The sequence below is a fragment of the Alosa sapidissima genome, chromosome 19, assembly GCF_018492685.1.
Source record: "Alosa sapidissima isolate fAloSap1 chromosome 19, fAloSap1.pri, whole genome shotgun sequence".
NCBI classification, from domain to species: Eukaryota; Metazoa; Chordata; class Actinopteri; order Clupeiformes; family Clupeidae; genus Alosa; species Alosa sapidissima.
The window spans coordinates 11,036,518-11,059,130 of record NC_055975.1 but is presented as its reverse complement, the minus strand read 5'-3'; the positions used below and the strand labels follow the sequence as shown (position 1 = coordinate 11,059,130).

The 22,613-nt window shown below is 41.8% G+C and overlaps 1 protein-coding gene and 2 long non-coding RNA genes across 4 annotated transcripts in view; 2 read left to right on the top strand and 1 right to left on the bottom strand.

Annotated features, from left to right (window-relative positions):
• Positions 1-21,451, top strand: part of LOC121693474 — a 23,969-nt gene extending 2,518 nt beyond the window's left edge. Inside the window, exon 2 of the long non-coding RNA XR_006025514.1 lies at positions 21,034-21,451. This is a non-coding gene — a long non-coding RNA (uncharacterized LOC121693474). The remainder of the gene's footprint in view (positions 1-21,033) is intronic.
• Positions 3,648-21,451, top strand: LOC121693472 (protein LBH-like). 2 transcript variants are annotated; one of them, XM_042072897.1, is made up of 5 exons: positions 3,648-3,857; positions 5,649-5,742; positions 9,314-9,407; positions 14,170-14,365; positions 20,063-21,451. In XM_042072897.1, the coding sequence occupies exons 3-5, from the start codon at positions 9,315-9,317 to the stop codon at positions 20,119-20,121; spliced, it is 348 nt and encodes a 115-aa protein (XP_041928831.1). In that variant the 5' UTR covers positions 3,648-3,857; positions 5,649-5,742; position 9,314; the 3' UTR covers positions 20,122-21,451. The 2 variants fall into 2 exon arrangements, with proteins under 2 accessions (XP_041928831.1, XP_041928830.1); XM_042072896.1 differs by lacking the exon at positions 5,649-5,742 and having other exon boundaries at positions 3,655-3,857.
• On the bottom strand, positions 15,124-18,764 carry LOC121693475. The gene is made up of 3 exons (XR_006025515.1): positions 18,367-18,764; positions 17,969-18,306; positions 15,124-15,713 (listed from the first exon to the last, which is right to left on the bottom strand). It is a non-coding gene; the product is annotated as an uncharacterized LOC121693475 (long non-coding RNA).
• Positions 21,452-22,613: the final 1,162 nt, after the last annotated feature.

Genomic DNA, 22,613 nt, shown 5'->3' with positions numbered 1-22,613 from the left:
CATTGCATGTGATGCATAATGGTAACCACAGGTGGTACAATGTAAACAGCAACAAAGCTCATAATGTCATACGTTACAGTTTTTTTTACAACACACATTCCTCAAATTCCACAAGTCCTGTGTCTTTTTTTCAAAACTTTACACACAAATCCAACTATTGCTCACACTTTTGTCTTAATATGGCATTTTGAATACATCATGTGATCACACTGTGATTTTTTCAAAAAATGTGCTGTTGTGAAACACAAGAAAACAAAAACAATGTGAAATACAACAAGCACCACATGTAGTTGGACAGAAACCAAACACACTTTGGAAAAAGTGGATTTTTCCAACGAAAAAAAGATACTGCATCTGTGTGCGTGCGTGCGTGCGTGCTTGTGTGTTGGTAGGGGGAGCAGTTGGGTGTGTATTTATATACTATACTAAAGCAATGATTGGATGATGTTCAGTAAAGTAATGTGTTTGCACTAATATGTAAAGAGTGAGTAATGAGTGAGAATAGGTGGTGAATAAGTGTGGTATTTTGACAGGTTGTGTTTGAAAAAGTATTTTTTTGTGTGTTAGGTAGAGGGTTGTGTGTGGTGTTTTTGTTTTTGCAAAAATTGTTTTAATTAAAAACATGCGAAGAGTATGTGTAAGCAGTTGAAAAAATTGATCACACTCGTTTCAAATGATGTGACACAACCAATATAAGCTAGGTCAGAGTGCAAACAGGTTGCTGAACAGTGCAGGTTCTTATCAGCAATGGACAGAAACTCAGTGAGGCATTTCGAGTACATATGCATTGTAGGCTGTAGACGGTAATGTTCTTCTCATATACAGTACTGAAAATGGTCTTTTCCGTTACCTTTTACAATACTTTATTTTTAGCAGATGTACAGTAAATGCTGAATCCACTGGAGGTATGTGCCCTGAACACTGTGTTATCCATTTATTTGATGTAGTGTGTGTACTACTGACTGCTTAGTAGTGTTTTCATTTTGACTGCTGTGTGAATGATCTGAAGACATTGTTTGATTTTGAGCACAGATACAACTGGTTTTGAGGTGATCGTTCAGTTTTGTAAGAAGGTTTTGTGACTGTAGTTTGAGAAAGGGATTTTGTGTACCAATTGTAAAAAGTACTTTTGCTTAATTTGTGTCTTGTTTACAATATATATTCTTGTTGTTGTTTTTTGTTGTAAAACCTCTTGCTGTTGAAAAGAAACTGTAAGCTAATTACTGCAGAAATTGTATTTTTGAGTTTTACAGCCACAGAGGACTGTCTAAATAAGTGGCAATGACTACATGTAGCACAGTACTAGCACAGTAAAGACCAGAGGGTTTTTGTATAAAGCACATCAGTGTGTTGCTGCTGATTTGAAAGACTAATTAAAATGGAGCATGTGTCTATCATTTTGTCGCAATAATTACATTTTGAAAATGGATAGTTTAGAGTGCGGAGTTTTACTTTGACATAGATGATTTATTTCCAAGTGTTCTGTCTTATGTGGCTTGTGTTCAGAGTCTTGACACCATGAGCCGAATTGTGGAAAAAAACAGGTAAAAAACAACTGTAAGGATGAGAAGGAGGAGGACTAAGTATATAAGTATATATACTCTTTTGATCCCGTGAGGGAAATTTGGTCTGCATTTATCCCAATCCGTGAATTAGTGAAACACACACAGCACACAGTGAGGTGAAGCACACACTAATCCCGGCGCAGTGAGCTGCCTGCATCAACAGCGGCGCTCGGGGAGCAGTGAGGGGTTAGGTGCCTTGCCTCAAGGGCACTTCAGCCGTGCCTACTGGTCGGGGTTCGAACCGGCAACCCTCCGGTTACAGGTCCGAAGTGCTAACCGTAGGCCATGGCAGCCCCTAAAGAGATGGGATGCGAACTCCGGCCGAGCGCGTAGTGCACTGACGCGCTGCCGTTAAGCCACGCGACAATTCTAGGACTAGGAGAAGAACACTCTAAGTACAATAAGGAGAAGGAGAGGGAAGAGGACCAGGTTATTCCTATAGAACAAGACAACATTAATCAGCCAGACAACCAGACCTGGAAGGGCTCTAGCTTTATTTTTGAGCTAAAATTATTTTGTTTTCTTCTGTTGTGCTTTTGTTTTGATTTTGAGTATGCATGTTTACAGTAATGCATGTTTGATAAAATTACAAACTGATATGACTTGCACACAGAGGAAGCAAAAGCCTAAAGTATTTTTTCATTTATACTGTAAGTGTGCAGTGTTGGGAAGAATGCTTTTAAAATGTAGTCAGTTACAGAATACAGAATACATGCCCTAAAATGTAATTTGTAACGTATTCCGTTACATTACTCCATCTAAGTACCGTATTCTAAATACTTGGGTTATAAGTGCTGTTTTACATTTTATCAAGTGTGAATCAAGCTGCTATTTCAGGCGATGTCAGCAAAAAACCCACAACTTAACTTCATAGGATAAACTGAAACATTATACATTTTGTTAATGCACAAGAGTTTGAAGAGTTTTGCACAATAATTACAATATTTGCTGGTTAGATGTGTTGTTTTGCAACCACAGTGTTTTTTCTTTCTTTCTTTCTTTCTTTCTTTCTCATGTTCCAGACTACAATTGATTTTCCTTCCAGTCCATAGCTAGACTTGATTGAACAATTATGAAATTGTATAAAATACCCTGCGATGTTCGACAAAACCGGTAGAGGGCGACAGAAGACAGATGAACTTAGACATCGAGGTTACAGATGTGGAATTGCACCTCAGTTGGAGACTCTGCCGTAGTAGAGTGTGACAAGAGTTTAATCTGGTCTTTACATGATTAAGAAAATGGGGGCTATGAATAATTATGAACTTCAGAAAAAGGCTTCATTGATTGTTTACAAAAAAAGTCACACCACCTTTGGAATTTATATCAAAGGAGGTCGCACCATTTGGCGATGTCTCGGATGTCTCCTACTTGATCGACTCCTCAATAAGCCATTGTGGACATCAGCTGATTATCCGAGAAAAAGAGTGAATGACCCCCTCCCCTTATGTTCCGCACCTCCGCAAGTACCCCGCAGATCATATAAACCCGTAAAATGCCTAACAGGTTTACACCAGTGATTTCAGAGACGGAAATCTATCATTCTCTGTCACTGACTGTACTTTATTTCTTATTGAAAACGAAATCAGTCAACACAATATCTCATGGTTAGGGGTTTCTAACAATGCATTGGATTAAAAGTGCATGACAAGTATGACAACCACAATGCCCATTACAAAGAGCGTTTCTATGAGGAATGGCAAAAGGAAGTAGCCTATGCATTGTTTTGTTAAGGTTGCTGACACCAAACAGTAACAGTAGCATTTAAATACATTGTTAGGAAGGTTTGGGGAATTTATATTATGTAAAAGGGAAACACCATTTGAATGAAAGGATAAATAGGTATATATCCACCAGGGATGTATTTTGACAGCAAACTGAAATAGCGAAAGGTTATGATAAACAGTTATAACACAAATATATTAGCCTACACAAATAAAGCTTGCAACAGACCTACTGACATATCAGCTCATTGAACAGTCATTCAGTTATTGGTCATTTATAGGTGTTTTGGTTAATTACTTCTGATACTGAGGAGAATGAATATTAACCCACTCAATTCTTCATCACGTTGACGTAACACTCGGCGTAATATCAAACGCGCTCAACCGATCAAAGCATGCAGACAGTATCTCTCCGTGCGTAAAGGGAAACTAACCAGTACCAACGCGCACTGACTCGAAGGTGTCGACAAAGATTACTCCGGAACTCTAGACGAACGACATTTATGCACACTGGTTGTTTGTAAACTCAAATAAGTGTGGGGATTTGCGAGCGAAGAAATAATACAAGGTAAGCTTCCTTGCTTCTGGATGAAACCACCCGTTCGCTGTCATTAAGATAAGTCGTGCTTTTTGATTGGACTCAATAGTTTGATCTTAGATATCAAAGTCATATTCTACCTGTTGTTGTTTTGAAAAATAGATTATAGTCTTGAAAAAAAGTGAAGTTCGTTGTGTAGGTGGTAGAAAAACTTCGGCGAATGATCTCTGTATGCGTGATGTTTTATAGCCGTTTTATAGCCACAATAGTCATTTTAGCAACGCCATATTTTGGGTGGCCCGCGAAGACCCAGTGGTTGTCCTGTCTGGCCCACTTGGTAATGAAGTTGAATAGCCCTGGCGTGTCAGTGTCTTTACCCAATTTATCTAAGGGGCATATTCTAGACACAATTCTGAGAGAAATTACCTGTCACACTGTACTTCACAGGGGGACGTATAAACATTCAGTCATTCAATACGGTCTCCAAATCTCTTCTCAGAGGTACAGAAGGATAGGGAAGAGTACATTTGCATCATCTAGCACCATACTCCATGTTCAACGTAACATGAGTAGCGTTTAACTAACGAGACAAATCACTTGGAGGTTCTAGTTACTTGGTATTTTTAGTTATACAAAGTACTTTATTGTAGGGAAACGGGTTCCAGTGAGTTCAACATAGTAATGTCTTTCCACAGTAACCCAGTATTACACAGAGGCTTAGTGAGTTAGAGATAAAACAAATAAATACAAATACAAGAAAAGAAAGGGGTAAAAAGAAGTTTCAGTTTTATTGCAAACCTGATGCCAATTTGTAATAGTTCACAGTTGCCATGTGATGCGGAAAATATATAGCATGGTATGGCTGTTCTTGGGTCAGGCTGGGCATGTAGCATCAGTAACAGAAGTTCATGTCCTCTGGAGTTTGTTTTGCACAAGCCTGTGGTGAGACACACCTGTATGATTCCATCACTTCCTATCTTCCAGAGCCACACCTCTCCCCTGGCAGCCGGCTGGCTCTATGTGGTCATGCTCAGTGGCATTTTGTGTATGCACGGGGTGAAGTGTGTCATGTGCTGGCGCGCATATGTGTGTGTGTGTGTGTGTGTCTGTGTCTGTGTGAGTGTGTACACTATAATGCCAAAAGTATTGGGTCACCTGCCTTGACTCGCATATGAAATTAAGTGACGTCCCATTCTTAAAGTGTAATTCCAGCGAAAATTGACCCAAGGGTGTTTTTCTGCTTTAAAACACATCAAATAGGCCGTGGAGACAGTATTTTTTTGTTGATCAACAACTACAGAGCATGCTCCGGTATACACTATAGCCCCAAATCGCAAACAGTGGATTAGCTAAGGGCCATGAGCAAAACGCTTCCCAAATAGCATTTTTTAACCAGTAATATTGTTCAAAACAGCATCAAACCTCGTCAGGAGCTTTCTCATAGTCCCTACACATAAAATGAAGCACCAACAATGTAGTTAACGAATCCGGAGTTTATTACAAAAGACTGTTAATCTCACAGAAGACTGAGATCGTTTATTGCCGGTAGGTAATGCCTTATACGGACTTTCCTTCGAGAGGAGCTGGTAGGGGGACAGTTGGTAAGTGTTCTTTTAGTCTTCTGTAATAAAGTCCGGGTTCACTAACTACGTTGTTGGTGCTGATATGCTTGGGTCAATTTTCCCCTGGAATTACACTTTAATCAATAGAGTTTCATATGACATCAGTCCACCCTTTGCAGCTATCCACTTTAACTCTTCTGAAAAGGCTTTCCACGAGGTTTAGGAGTGTGTTTATGGGAATTTTTGACCATTCATCCAGAAGCGCATTTGTGAGGTCACACTGATGTTGGATGAGAAGGCCTGGCTCTCAGTCTCCGCTCTAATTCATCCCAAAGGTGTTCTACAGGGCTGAGGTCAGGACTCTGTACAGGCCAGTCAAGTTCATCCACACCAAGTCTCTGTGAAGTTCGCCATTCATACTTTCACACTTTTCGCACAACACACAATACGGAAGTGATTTACTCACTCAATAACAGACCCTCCCACCTCAGTTCCATATTGTATGACCACTGTACTCTGGTGGTCCCCCCAGTTTCATTTCTCACCTGTGACATGGTTATACATTCATGCTTTTATATTCTGATGAAACCACAATAGCTGGATTGTAATTCACCTCTCCATGTGTGTTGCATCATGCTCTAATCTGATTGGTGGCTCATTTGGCTGTAGGCCAGTGATTGTATGGTAGGAGGAAGTGAGTGGGAAGTTATGGCTGTCAGTAAAGCCTCTTTGTGTGGAAAGAAACATTATATTTGCACATGATCCCAAAGCCCCTAAGATGATCTTTAAAACTATAAAAACAAATACATATGGCCAAAAGGATATATCAAAATATTGTTCAAAAGGATTACAGTTGAGAATTAGCCAGCTGAGTAATACTGGCACATTGATTAATGTGTGTGTGTGCGTGTGTGTGTGTATGTGTGTGTGTGTGTGTTCCATCAACTCATGCAACACAACTAACTGTGAAAAAGGTGCATCTCGACCCCCTCCAGAGCTCCCTGAGTGTTTAAGGGGAGGTTAGTGTTGCGTCGGAGTGGCCAGAGGGCCCGTGGAGAGCACCTGGAGCTTTTGTGTGGGCCGAGAGGAAGGCCGGTTCGTACTTGGACGCATGGAGCTCTATTGAGAGACAGAGGTTTCAACACTAATCGCCTCATAATGTGAATGTATTATGAAAACAGGTGAATCTCTCTCCCTCTCTCACACACACACAGACACGGCTACACACACACACACACACAAAACAAACTCACGCACACACACACACACACAAAACAAACGCACGCACACACACACACACACACACGCACAGCCACACACACACTGCTACACAGCCACATACACACACACACACAGCCAGCCCCACATAGACACACACTATCCATTACCAAACGTTGCCTGTGAAGAACAGCCCTCAGCCCTCAAAGCAATCAAAGCCACCAATGCTTTGACCCAGGATTGCCATGGAAACCCCAAATATTACAGAGTATTATGGTGTGTGTGTGTAGCCATATGTTTATATATGTATAATCTTCACTATCTTGATGATAGTACACTGTGTTCTGATAGGAGCAGCAGGATATTGAGAAATGTTCAGTGAAATTATTTCAAAAGGTGTGTCATTAAATTTTATCCGTGCTTTCACAGAGCTCCCTATTGCCCTCCATGCCTGTGTTTGTCACTGAAAACTGAGAAGACGACAAATGTGTTAAAAAACAACGCAAGTTGTGTTATTTTCGACACATATTGTTTAACAAATAACAAAAACAATGTGTTGGAAACAGCACAAACTATGTTATTCCTATCTGGATGCAAGTTGTGTTGTTTTCAACACATTCATTTTAAGAATGTGTACACTTGCATACAGCGAACAGCACCCTATACTACATTCTACATACTATACTACTATGCTGTGCATATGGATTTATGTGCATATATATGTGTATTTTTATATGTGTACATACTATGTGTATTTATATATGTGCATATACTATGTGTATTTATATATGTGCATATACTATGTGTATTTTAATATGTGCATATACTTTGTGTATTTTTATATGTGCATATACTATGTGTATTTTAATATGTGCATATATTTTGTGTATTTTTATATGTGCATATACTATGTGTATTTTTGATTGTGCTGAAGAGCAGATGAGCTGGTTTAACTTCAGTCTCTCTGAAGTGGGATTCTGTGAATTAGTTTTTTTCCCCTGTTCAAGTCCGCGCAGACCGCTTTGGTAAATATTTGAACAATGTTAGGTTCTGGGCAGAGTTGTAAGAGATGAAAGGATCGGGGGTCCTACAGGGACGAGGCAACCCAGATAGGAGCCGGTGCTGGGCCACAGTCATCCTGGATCTGGGCCAAGCTCACTAGATCAGCTCTACCTCAGGGGCCAGGTCTATTACTGGAGCAGCCGGGGCCATGAGGAAGGCAACCTTTGAATGTTTTTTTTGGCTGAGGCTGATCTCTTCTGAGGAACTGAAGGGCTGTCTGAGGTCTGGCATATCCCAGGATGCCGTGGGTGGTATTTGCATGGGCGCCCTGTAAAGCCGGGCCCTAAACAGCAGCTTGATTTCCCTGTCAAAAACCTGTCTGACTCCAGAGCAAAGTTTGGAGAACGGAGGTGAAAATCAGCGGGTCAGCGCTTGCCAGCCACAGTAGGCAGCAAAATGAACAAAAACAAATGAGAGAGAAAGAGAGAGAAAGAGAGAGAGAGAGAGAGAAGAACAAGCCAGAAAGGTACTGGGAGTAGTGACGAATAGAGACAGAAGATAGAAGAGAGAGAGGGAGAGAGAGATTGAGTGAGTGAGGGAGAGAACGTGTGTTTGAGAATGGCAGACTCATTAAGCGGATGGAGTGATTTGATTGTGAAGTGCTGGTGGATTGGTGGCGTGCCTCTAAAGCCCTCCGCGCCGTAAGGACCCATGACTCACTCACACACACGCACAGACCCCATGCCCCAGTCGACCGCTCCCAAACACACGCAGCACACAGGAGCGCGAGGAGAGTTAGCCACAGACAAGTCAACACACGAATGCCAATTCATGTATTTCTAACATTTGAATCCCATCAAGGCTTATGTCTAAACACGCCTTTTTGGAAAAGGTCAAGTGAGAGTAATATTCAAAAAGCCGAAGCTGTGGCTGACTTGAACTGTGTTTGGTGAGCATGTTGTTGTTTGCTCATTTGAGCAGTGGGGAGATATGAACACACTTCATACTCGTCTCCTGCTCTGGTAGAGTATCTGGGGCAGCAGGAGGAGAGGCACATTCTGAACTCAAACAGACACCACAGAAATGCTGAGAAACCCAAAATAAATACAGAGATGCAAATAGACAGATGCACACACACGCATACACACACACTCTCACTCTCTCTTACACACACACATGCACACACACATATGTGGGAACAAATGCAATGTTCTTTGGCTTTGTCAAAATGAATTATTTTTAGGTGTACCTGAGGCCAAAATCTGTCCAAATGTTCTCCGGAGAGTACAGTCTGAGCTGAAAAAAATACAACAGGCGCTAGACAACACATTTTGAACAAGGGTTGAGCTTTTGCATGAGGTTGCATATCTGGATAGGTTTAGGTCAAAGAGTCTGGCTTATATTATCCACAGAATGTTTGGTACATACATCACCATTTATTTAATTGATATGTTGTCTTTGCACTATTTGCTATAAATATAGGGTTTGATTTTGTGTGTGTTACCTGATTTTTTATTTTCTTTTTAACACAGTCATAACGTTTTTGGAAACAAGGTTGTACAATATATTGTCAAAAGCATTCACAGGAACAGTAGAACTGGAACTGGAAAAAAGAACATAAAGAAGAAGAAAACAATATGTCTTTCTCTCCCTCTGTCTCTGCCTTCCTAATCAATCTCTTTCTCTGGTCCCCCCACTCCACAGCATGACAGACGTGATAAACACCAGAGAACCCGGTCCCGGTCGGGAGGACTTCGGTGTGGAAGGAGCCGCTGGGGAACAGGGCATCGCCTTCCAGGTCAGTTCTCCGCCCCTCTGGCCAGCGGATCAATTAGTCAATCAGAAAATCCATAACAATCAGTCTGCCAGTCAATGACCAGATCACTCCATCCTCCGGCTAATCCACCACTTTACTAGTTTTCTGTGCTGAATTACACATTGAGCAACTCATTTGTAAATGGCAACACTCGATTTTAGCCAGTGAGGCTAATTTAACCTAATCATGGGCAATTTCAAACCACCAAAAAATCAATGCAGTTTGTAACCGGTCAAGGAACCAAAGAGTCCAACAGTATTGCTCTTATTTTACTCCACTCTCTTGATTGTGGGCTGCATCAGACCGATTTACTGTATTAGAGTTGCATTATTTTTTCTCCTTTGTATTGTAAAGGAAGTCTATATTATTATTATAGAATAATTATTATACTGCCCTACAAAGCCAAAAGGCAGTAACTGCATTTTTGGTCGAAAATGAGTTAATGTCATTTTTGGGATATTAAAGACTTCCTTTATCATGCGGATACATATCTATACTCAATTTGACTGTTTTTTTTTTTTTTTTTAAATAAAGGGTTGTGTTTACCGTAACTCCCAAAACCATACAAGCAACCATGGCAGAGAGCCACAACTGCAGTTACTGTTCTTTGGCTTTGTTCTTCGACGTGCAAGTACAGTTACCATACTCTGCCTTTGGTAGCAAATATTGATTATATGTCAGTTACTGCCTTTTGCCTTTGCACGACTCCTTATTTTTAGTACATAATACAAAGGCAGAGTACAGTATCTGACAAATAAGGGTCAAAGGTCAACTTTGAGCACAAGTTTTTTTTTATATACACACATTTCTTCATCAGGGCAACAATTCACCAGATTTTCATTGCTCTACCTATAATACATTTGTGTAGACAAAACAAAAAACTTTAAAGTCATTTTTTTCAGTTTGACACTCTGGTCAGTTACTGCCTTTTGCCTCAGTATAGTATCTGCCATTATAACAGTGTTGATTTGGGCTGCGTTGAGTTTAAAGGAACACGCCACCCAATGTCAGTAGTAATATATGTTTTTACCTTAACTTTCACGAGTTGAGTCATACCTCTCCCGTGTCGGAACGTGCACTCAAACGATCTGGTGCACGGCACGACTGTGTTAGCATGTTGCTATGCTAGCGGGCTCAGACGTAGAAGTAATCAAAAACATCCACGTATTCCCGACTTAAATACAGTTGCACGAGTAGTTGATAAAAATGTCTACGGTCACACAACATAAAACATGGCGATTTTCCAAGCGAATAAACAGGAGAACTACAATGTGTGGCACAATAGCACTGGGAGTACTTTGACCTAGCGTAGTAATATTAATTAACACCTAATTGTAGATCCTATCCACCACAGAGTTTAGAATTCATGCTTGATCGACCCCTCAGTCTCCCCCTCCCCTCTGAGCGAGAGAGAGGCACACACACTAGAGATGCGCTGATGGGCTATTATTTCAACCATAACTGCATAGCAAAACGTATCATCCATCAGCCATCCATCAGCACCAACGTTTTTTGACCAATTTTCAAAACCGCACCCGCCCACCATCCGCTGGTTGTTTGTAAAATATATTTCAAAGTCATTTATAAGCAGTAGTCTAGGCTACGCATGGCTAAACACCTCGCAGACATATCCCAACATTTTTAAAGAGTTCAAAGAACAACAGGTTAACGAATATGCTATAGAAAACACGACTACATGGTTAGTGCCAAGTTCTTCTCTTCTGATTTAGTCTAGCCTAAGTGAAACGAGTAGGCCTATGGTTCTCTGGGATAAAGCGAACCTTCCTTCATCAATGAATTTTGACGAGACATAATGAGGTAATCATTTTGACGAGACATAACAAGCTGTAGCCTAATCATAGGGTGCTAACGTGATGAAAGCGCAATGTTCACGCCAGAATATCATTACCATAACTTGTAAACAATCTATTTCATGTTCGGTCAGTACTACTGGTAATATTTGTCATGCCATGTAGACTGTAATTTGTTCAATAATTATTGCCCAGATGTTGGATAGGCTACCCGAAATGCACTAATTAAAGCCCACAGCATATTACCACCATAGGCTACGTGTTGAGTCCCGAAGTGTGACGTAGCGTTTCCATGACGGCAGAATCACTGGATCTAGAATCTGTGATCTAAACAAGCTTTCGAAGTGGCATAAATAGCATTGAATGTAGACATGTGGCATCATTTCTAGCTAATAAAAATAAATATATCCATTTAAACGTGTTTTACCTGCTAGGCAGCAGCTTAGCCACATAACAAGGATTCCCTGGAAGGTGTAATAGAAAGAAACAAAATTCCAGTGGATATTTTTTACGTCTTCTCAAAGACTGGCGGATGTAAAGAGCAACGTTTTTTGCCAAAAAATAAAGCCAAAACACATCCGTGAATTTAAGGATTTTAACCGCATGCTGTGAAGTTACATGCAGGTCTCTTTTACGGAGGAAACTCATGCTAAAATAAAACTCTGTAGTCACAAATTTGATCGTGTTGGTATGAATATATGTTGTAGTATGTGATTCCTACAGTGTAAAAAAAATATACTAACGTCTTAGAAACGGCTTATTGTTACGTGGTAGCAAATCATGCTATCAAAGAAATGGACGTAATGTAGGAATGCACACAGATATATTGCAACAGGTAATGGTAGGCCTATCTGATGAAGACCTGAGTGGTTGGAACGTCGTACTTGTACACTGGGCACAAAGAAGACTATACTCACATTTTTCCCTTTGCAACTGTCAAAGAAATCCCATGAACACAGGAAGGCCTAGGGTAGCCTATACTGTACATCAGATGGCCTAAAGATTAGGCCCCTCTGCATAGTAGTGTTAATTTCGTCAGACGAGACGAGAGGAAATATGTTCATCCTTTTTTTTCATGACTAAGACGAGACGATGACGAGACAGCAGTAATGTCCTGAAACACTGACTAAGACTATCTTAAGATGCATTATTGTTGACGAAAAAAGACGAGACTAAAATGTTTTGCATGAAATAAAAACTCAGATAAAATCTCTCTTCATTTTCGTCTACAAAATGAGAAGACAGAATATCTAGCTGTTACTTTTTTTAAAAAATATTCCGAATGAGTTCATACGCACTTTGCACTTTGCTTATTGTGTGGATTCATACTGTATGATTTAAACTGGCATATCTTACATAGACAGTGTTGCAGAACTGTTTTTACATACAAGTTGGTTCAATATTGCAAACAACTCATCTATATTATATTTTACCACGTCTGCTCACGGACCACTTGGATAGCTTGCGGACCACCAGTGATCCCCGGACTACACTTTGAGAAACACTGGTCTACGAATATGACAGTGGTCCAGTCAAATCTTTTACTGTCTATGGTCAAATCTCAGCCGAGCTATACTGTAACTGTAGCTCGACTTACCTGTGCATGTAAACATACTGACTGACAAAAAATCAGAATGAGTAATTATAACAGGCGAGTAGCCCTGTGGACACACAATATTGTTGGAAAATTGAGATGTGTGAAACACTATTTGACTCAAATGGTAATCAGAAATAATTTGTTAGAAAAAAAAAAAGACTAAAATGTGTTGACTAAAACTGACTAAGATACCTTTAGTTTTCTTTTGACTAAAACTAGACTAAAATGACGAGACCTTTCAACAAAAATGATATTTGAATGACTAAATATGACAAAGACTAAAAAGGACATTTCATCACAAGACTAAGACTAAATTAAAAATAGGTGACAAAATTAACACTACTGCATAGCATTCAGTGATTTGCATGCAGTAGTTTCAACACTGACCTTGATCTAGCCTAGTTTGGCTATTTAAAGCTACTTTTGCCAAAACACAACACAATGTAAATTAACTATAACAAACAATAAAGGTCTTAATCACACAAAGTAGGCCTACTATTTTACTGACTATAAAAATTAATAATTATGTAGGAAGTTTAGAAGTTTAGAACCCAGAATTGACCTGCACACTACAAAAGTGCACCGAATTCAACACAAATGACCCAATACACTTGGAGGAGGTATGAGTCCTTTCTTTTCCAGATATCTTTCGCCGTAGTATCGTTTCAGTATCGAGCATCGTGATATTTATGGCAGGTATCGTATCGAAGTCATAATTTTGGTATCGTGACAACACTACTGAGGGGTCGATCAAGCATGGATTCTAAACTCTGTGGTGGATAGGATCTACAATTAGGTGTTAATTAATATTACTACCCTAGGTCGAAGTACTCCCAGTGCTATTGTGCCACACATTGTAGTTCTCCTGTTTATTCGCTTGGAAAATCGCCACGTTTCATGTTGTGTGACCATAGACATTTTTATCAACTACTCGTGCAACTGTATTTAAGTCGGGAAAACATGGATGTTTTTGATTACTTCTACGTCTGGCTACGTCTGAGCCCGCTAGCATAGCAACATGCTAACACAGTCACACCGCGCACCAGAGCGTTTGAGTGCACGTACCGACACGGGAGAGGTATGACTCAACTCGTGAAAGTTAAGGTAAGAACATATATTACTACTGACATTGGGTGGCGTGTTCCTTTAACCAAGCTGAATTGAACTGAGCTAGACTGAGCTCAATAGAATAGAATTGAAATGGGTACAACTGAACTGAATTATATGGTATGAACTGAGCTGAATTACTGAACTACTGAACTAGTGAATGGGAACATTGGACTGAATTAAATGGTATGAACTGAAATTAAATGAGCCACTCTTTGCTACATTCCAGATCTTCCCGGACAGTCATGAGCGATACCCAAAGCTGTCCAAACGTCTGCCGTCTATCGTGGTGGAACCCACGGAGGGGGAGGTGGAGAGTGGGGAGCTACGGTGGCCCCCAGAGGACTTAAGGAGCGCAGACGCATCCCACAGACCCACACACATGAGCACCACTCTGGAGCAGAGTGCGCAGGAGCAGATAGGAGGTGAAAGACGCACACACACACCACACACACACACACACACAGACACACACACACACACACACACACAAACACACACCACGCACACAAACACACACACACACACACACATAGAAACACACATGCAGACATGCAGATGCACACACATATGATAGCACAAGAGCTGTAAAGAAACAAGGATTACACACACACACACACACACACACACACACACACCATCCACCCCCACCTTTATATCCAGGTGTGTGCCACAGGTGTTCATGCAGATTCAGTGCTCATTGGACTGTGTGTAATGACAGTTTGTGTTGAAAGTTTGCTGAGGGTTCGTTGGAGTTGTCTGTGGCTTCCTCTGGAAGATGACAGCTGTCAGAATTAAGGCTGACAAGACATACAGACAGGCACGATTGAGCCCCCTCCGCCCTGTCAGGGTAACTTTCTCTCCAAGTGTGATTTTGTGTGTGTGTGTGTGTGTGTGTGTGTGTGTGTGTGTGTGTGTGTGCGGGTTGGTACGTGCTTGCACAAATAGCTATATGCACATCCAAACATGCCACTATGAATGTGAGTGAGTGTTTGTGGTGTGTGTGTGTGTGTGTGTGTGTCTGTGTGTGTGCATGTGTGTGTTTGTGTGTGTGTGTGTGTGTGTGTGTGTGTGTCTGAGTGAGGGTGTGTATGTGTGTACATCAGGGTCCCCCCCCCCCCCCCCCCCCCGTGTCTGAGCCAGTTCCTGCTAGATCAAGTATTGAGAGTGTGTGTGTGTGTGTGTGTGTGAGTCGTCTTCATAATGACTGTGTGTCCGATTGAGAGTGTGTGTGTGTATGAGTCGTCTTCATAATGATTGAGGTAATGTGCTCTTCCCCAGGGATGCTCTGCCCCTGTGGTGCCTAGCAAGACTCTTCCACATAATCCCATTCTGTTCACACATTTCACTCTGTGCTTCACACCTCCATTATGGCTCCTCTCTGCTCTCCGTTCTACTTACACAGAGACCCGCACTCTTACATGGAGACCTGCACTCTTACATGGAGACCGCACTCTTACACAGATACCCGCACTCTTACATGGAGACCCGCACTCTTACATGGAGACCTGCACTCTTACATGGAGACCCGCACTCTTACATGGAGACCTGCACTCTTACATGGAGACCCGCACTCTTACACACTCTTGCATGGAGACCCGCACTCTTACACACTCTTACATGGAGACCCGCACTCTTACATAGAGACCCGCACTCTTATACAGAGACCCGCACTCTTACACGGACACCTGCACTCTTACACACTCTTACATAGAGACCCGCACTCTTACACACTCTTACATGGAGACCCGCACTCTTACACAGAGACCCGCACTCTTAAGGCTCTGGCATGCTCCTGCGTCACATTTGCGCGTGTCCAAGACGTGCGTCATTTTTGCCGTGGACGTGAAGCATACTCCAATTTCTGCTGTCCTGAATGCGCGTTAAATTGTTAAGGTTAGCGCCTGCGCACTACGGATTAACTGTGATACTCTGCCACACCAACTGGGGGCGGTACGTCGAGCCTGAAAGTAGGACACAACCAGCAAAGAAGCCTGAAACGCCTGAAGAAAAGAAGAACTTGGGATGTGCGAGCACTAAACGAAGGAAGAGCTGATGAAGGAAAAAGCACCACGAGTACGTTTGCCTGTCTGCTGGGAAGTTTGATAAGCTGGCCCATCGCATCGCTCCATTTATCATCCACCAGAACACACACAGCACACCTGTTGGTATAGCTGAGAGACTAGCTTAGCCTACTTGCTTATTAGGCTACTTAGCCTGTAGCTTAGTGACTCGGTGCTGTGAGGGCAGCAATATTGGTGCGATACAAAGTAAAGACATTTTTCTGAACACATGCAGCAGTGTCATGGTAAGAAAGAGTTGTGCGTACAGATGTCCTCAATTAAATTTGTATTGAGTCTTCACACCTGCCTTAATCCAAAAAGTATGAACCAAAAACCTGTAAATATGACGTGTCAATAAAAGTTTTGAAGTAACTATTTGTGTTCATAATGTATGTCTCACTGTGATAATGGGTGTATTTAGAGCGAGAGGTAGCCTAGGTTATTCCTTCAATTATTATTATGATAACATTATCCGGTGTTGACAGGCGAGTTTCGAGATTGAGTTCAGCATTGTTCAGGAGTAGGCTAGGTGATAATGATTGCACCTGGGAGAGGTAGGCTACATTCCCTTTATTATTATAATCACTATTGATAACGCATTATATGTGGAACAGGCGAGAATGCATCTCGATCAGCAAGTGTTACTGGGTTTCGCCTGAGCGTTGTAGATAGATACCTTTATATGGCTCTGGGTTTCGCGATTTGATTTCAGCATACGCTCATTTTTAAAAGATGCATTTAATCCGAAGTCATGTCAGCTCTCTATGCAGGGAGTAGGGCTGTCACTTTTATTCGAACATGACGTGAAATATCCGTAGTCGAACTATAAATAAACTATTCGGTTTTTAGTGCTGTGTAGCGCATTTCCCGGTGTTGACAGGCGAGTTTCGAGATTTGAGTTCAGCATTGTTCAGGAGTAGGCTAGGTGATAATGATTGCACCTGGGAGAGGTAGGCTACATTCCATTTATTATTATAATCACTATTGATAACGCATTATATACGGAACAGGCGAGAATGCATCTCGATCAGCAAGTGTTACATGGGTTTCGTCTGAGCGTTGTAGATAGATACCTTTAATTGGCTCTGGGTTTTGCGATTTGATTTCAGCATACGCTCATTTTTAAAAGATGCATTTAATCCGAAGTCATGTCAGCTCTCTATGCATGGAGTAAGGCTGTCACTGTCTATGATTAGTTTTATTTTATTGTTTACCATCTCATTCAGTGCTATATGATCCAGGGCTCATGACCAAATCAAGCCAATATAATAGCCAGTAGCCACAATGAGCCCATGCAGCCACCCTGTTTCGACAATCAAAGGTAGCGCACAGAACGGCCAGCAGACAGATAATTACGTCCCCAACTCATCTAAAATGTGGTGTCTTGAAATACTTTGGGTTCTACACCATAGATGGTAAAGTAAAGTGACCGTTAAATATAATGTTAAAGAATGTATCTGTGGATTGTGGCTTTACATCGGTCAAAGTTGACTCCATGTCGTGGTGTCTCACGTAACTCAAAGACAGGCGCTCTGTTCCATCGTCGTTATGGTAACCAAACAAGTCTTCTTCTGTCTAGGTTTGTTTCTACATTTAAGTGTTATTCTTCTATGTGGTCCACCTACTGGAGGGGAGTGTTTACAGCAGTTCCGTTTCACACATACGCAGTCTACGCGTCACTTTGACGCGCAGTCTTAAATTTCGGTCGACTCAAAGACGCGACGCATGCTGTAAAAATGACGCAATTCTCGTCACACGCTCACCAGTGCCGCGTGCGCGGGACGCAGACGCGGGACCGTACCATAGGCTTTACATGGAGACCTGCACTCTTACGCACTCTAACACAGAGACCCACACTCTTACACACTCTTGCATGGAGACCCGCACTCTTACACACTCTTACATGGAGACCCGCACTCTTATACAGAGACCCGCACTCTTACACGGACACCTGCACTCTTTCACACTCTTACATAGAGACCCGCACTCTTACATAGAGACCTGCACTCTCTTACACACTCTTACATAGAGACCTGCACTCTTACACACTCTTACATGGAGACCCGCACTCTTACACACTCTTACACAGAGACTCGCACTCTTACACAGAGAACCGCACTCTTACACAGAGACCCGCACTCTTACGCACTCTTACACACTCTTACATAGAGACTCGCACTCTTACATGGAGACCCGCACTCTTACACACTCTTACATAGAGACCCGCACTCTTACATGGAGACCCGCACTCTTACACAGAGACCCGCACTCTTACATGGAGACCCGCACTCTTACATAGAGACCTGCACTCTTACGCACTCTTACAAACTCTTACATAGAGACTCGCACTCTTACATGGAGACCCGCACTCTTACACACTCTTACATAGAGACCCGCACTCTTACATGGAGACCCGCACTCTTACACAGAGACCCGCACTCTTACATGGAGACCCGCACTCTTACATAGAGACCTGCACTCTTACGCACTCTTACAAACTCTTACATGGAGACCTGCACTCTTACATGGAGACCCGCACTCTTACATGGAGACCTGCACTCCTACATGGAGACCTGCATTCTTTCATGTTGAGCTGGAGGATTCATATGGAAACTGTGGAATAGAAAGAAATAGGACATGGCCGTGTGTCTAATGTTTTTGTTGGTCATCGGGGCTGGTGGTCGATTTCTCTGTGTCTCTAGAGTGATACTGTGATGGAAGGTTAAGAGACATCCAAGGAAGAAAAACACACACACACATGCACACACACATGCTCACACGCACACACATACATGCACATGCGCACACACAAACGCACACATGTGCACACGCACACACGCACACATGCTCACACGCGCACGCACACGCACACACACACACACACACACACACACACACACACACACATTGAGGCATTCACAATTACAGTTATTCTTGGAAAGAAAAATGATTGTTATATATATATTTGTGACTGAGAGTGTTAAATTCCCACAGCAACAATTACAATCAACGTGCTATTCTTTGGTTTGTTTGTACCCTGAACCAAAATATGTAGCAATCACCAGCACAATAGCTACAGTATCTGAAAATATGATTTGTGCTTTTGTGTCAGAGGAGGGAACGTACTGGTTCAGATTTTTTTCTGTGTATTTGATGTTCTGGATCTTTGTTGTTTTGTAACATGGAATAGACCTCCCTCATATGCTATGGCAGAACTGCTTTCAGATGTAGACAGTAAAGGTAGGTGGTATTTAGCAGATGATGTTTTTATCCAAAACGACTTCCTGAGTGGCGACTGCAGCCACTGTTCTAGCTCACCCCCTATTGTAGTGCAAAACTACACAGAAATAAGAGTGTGTGTGCCATGTTTCTACTCCAGCACAGCCCTATTGTAGTGCAAAAATACACAGAAATAAGTAAAGAGTGTGTGTGCCATGTGATATTTCTACTTCATGTCATAAGACTAGCATAACCATTATAGCTTCCCTTGGCAGATGCAATTATAACATTATCCCCCCATTATATTATTTCTAAATAGGGTACTGCCTTTATTGACACTATGACTCACCCTTATACAAGGTGACAAAGGCTGGAATGGTCATGTATCTAACATTATTGGGCCTGCTCTGTCCAAACCAAAGATTTTGATACAAAACTGTTATGTAGACACTACCTGCATAACAAGTAATATGGTATATGTATGTGTAAGTATATGGTATCTACAATGACATGGTTACTTTAATACATATTATAACATATGAGTTAACTCAGTGGGCTTTATAGTCAGATGGCATATGGCATATTGAGGATGTATTTACTGTAAAGCAGTGGAAGTGAAACTGCTACTGCACCTGGTGCTGGCTCATGGATTATGCAACATTTAATTAACTTATGTTCATCTCCTCCTCTGTTCACGACTCTTCTCTCATCTCTTCTCTCTTTTCTTTCCTACCGTTCTCTTCCTCCTCTCCTTTTTATCCTGCTCTTGTGGGCTGTACTATTCTGTCATGGCCTCCCTCTCTTTCTCTCTCTCTCTCTCCCTCTCTCTCCTCTGTGCAGATGAAGAACAGGCCAGCAGTGTAGATTCATCAGCAGGCACTGAGCAGGACTCAAACTGAAGAAGAATCAGCTCCACCGACACCCTACCCCCAACCCCTCACTTCAACACCCACCCCACCACATGACCCAGTTCCCCCCCCCCCCCCCCCCCTCACAGTGCTTGCTGAAGGCAGGCAGGCAGAAAGAACACAGTCTCTCCCTTTCCATCCACTCCCCCCCCCCCCCCCACTCTCTTCCTCTCTTTGACTGGGGACGCGCTCAAGACTCAAGGGTCCACTGATTGATAGCGATAGGAGGTTTGGAAATGACATCTCTGCTGCTTACGTGGAGGCAACACAACCCAATAGTTCCCAGGTGGAATCACTTCGTACGTAATGAAACACTAGTTTACACTCGCCTGACAGTGCATCGGATAATGCTGAATTACTTTTGGTCACTCATGATGATATGTCTGTTGTGTGTAGTGTACACTGAAATTTTCCTGTGACAAATACTGCTGGGATGGGATAACCTGTATGCCACTACGTGAGAGTGCATGTCTCTGTGTGTGTGTGTGTGTGTGTGTGTGTGTGTGTGTGTGTGTGTGTGAGAGAGAGAGAAAGATACTGCTGTAGACGGTGGTGTAGAAACAGAACGAGTCTGAAAGTCACATTGTGGGCGTCTGGGGATATGGGCATGCGTGCTTGGTGTCTGAAAGAATCTGCCACATACTTGAAACTTCAAACGTGTCTACCCGTCTGTCAGGCAGCATGTCATGCCAACTCCTAATCATGCCACACTCTCATCTCAAAGACCTTTATAGCTCTCTCTCTCTCTCTTGCTCTCTCTCTCTCTCTCTTGCTCTCTCTCTCTCTCTCTCTCTTGCTCTCTCCCTCTCTTTTTCTCACTGTCATCCTTTATTTTTCCAACATGAACGTACACCCGTAGCCATGCACACATACAGACACGCTCACACTCCAACAGATAGATAGACACACACACACACACACACCCAAACACATTGCGCCTGTTGATAGATTCTAGATAGTGCCTTCAGCTGCTTTGTTGGTGTAGAAAAGAAAACAGATGCATTCACCTTAAGTAAGAAGTATATGACAAACATTCATGAGCACCACATGCGCATACTGGTTACTTTCAAAGCAGTATCAACAATGCTCATTTCCAGCCATCATAATTAGATAACACTTCTGTGTATTGTGTGTATTTAGAGAGTAAATAATGTGTCAACATGAACTAATGTAATTTGACTAGCACTGGCTTCTATCGTAACATCTTGGTGAATCATTTGTGAATGAAAACAATAATGTAACACATAACATTGTAAATCAATAAAGAATATTAATGTTTTAGGAATAACTAATTATCTTTATAATAAACTCTTGCCCCCCCCCCAAAAAAAAGAAAATGCATTTTATTTTACATTTGAGGATCTCTCAATCCCTAATCGTGAAGCACATGCTTTGTCAGAGTTTTGAAATGTGTTTTAGACTGTATACGTGAAATTACATAAATTGACTATTTTTTTGCTGACATGGTTTGTTCATGTCCACTTTCCTTGTCAGAGCTGTAGTCAGCAGAGCCTCAGTCCTCTTGGTCATTTCACTATTTAGCACATTTAAAGGTACTGTAGCAATTCTATTCTATTTAGCATATTTAAAGGTACTGTAGTAATTATATTATATTTAGCACATTTAAAGGTACTGTAAGCAATTCTATTCTATTTAGCACATTTAAAGGTACTGTAAGCAATTCTAAGCCATTTTGAGCCCGAAACACTTTTTCTCACAATTAGCGAATATCTCCACGATTTTCTAGCTGTCAATTCTCTACACTGTAAAATAACACACAACCCTGGATCTGTGAACTGGAATCAAATAAGGTGGATTAAAGATGAACTGAACTGAAATAATCAACATTGATAATGTGTTGATTATGACAATTAAAAATAAATGACACTAAAAAATGTAATTAAAAAAATCAATACGTAGCCTTTTTTAAGCAACACCAAAATTGCGTTTGTTAGTATTAGAACGCTGCCCGTTTCATTGACGTCACTGGCATGGTAGGACCTGAGAAGTTCTATAGGCAACAGCTGCAGCATATTATGTATACACGAAAATTAGTAATTTTAATGGCATGGGTTACACATTTGAGCATGTGAGGGACATGCCTGTAGTGTCTTGACTACCACTAGATGGGGGACGATCGGTTTCAGGCTCCAGCTCAACCTTCAGTAGGATCATTTGGGTGAAAATGACTGTGTGGGCGCTGCCGGAGCATGGACACTGGAATCTATCTGTTTCAAAGCAGTGGCGAAACGTAGGGAAAATGTTCGAGGAAGCCAAAGTGACGGGGAAAATATGTTTATTTATGTATGTGTTTATTTTGGGGCGTATACATTTTGTGCAATGTACAACATAGGCTACTGTAGGCCTAGCCTACAGGTCATGTAGAAAACTGGACAAGGGGCGCTTGAGACAGCAACACGCACGCTGTCTCTCTGTCTCCCTCCATCCCTCACACACACACATTGCCTACTGTACATCCTCCA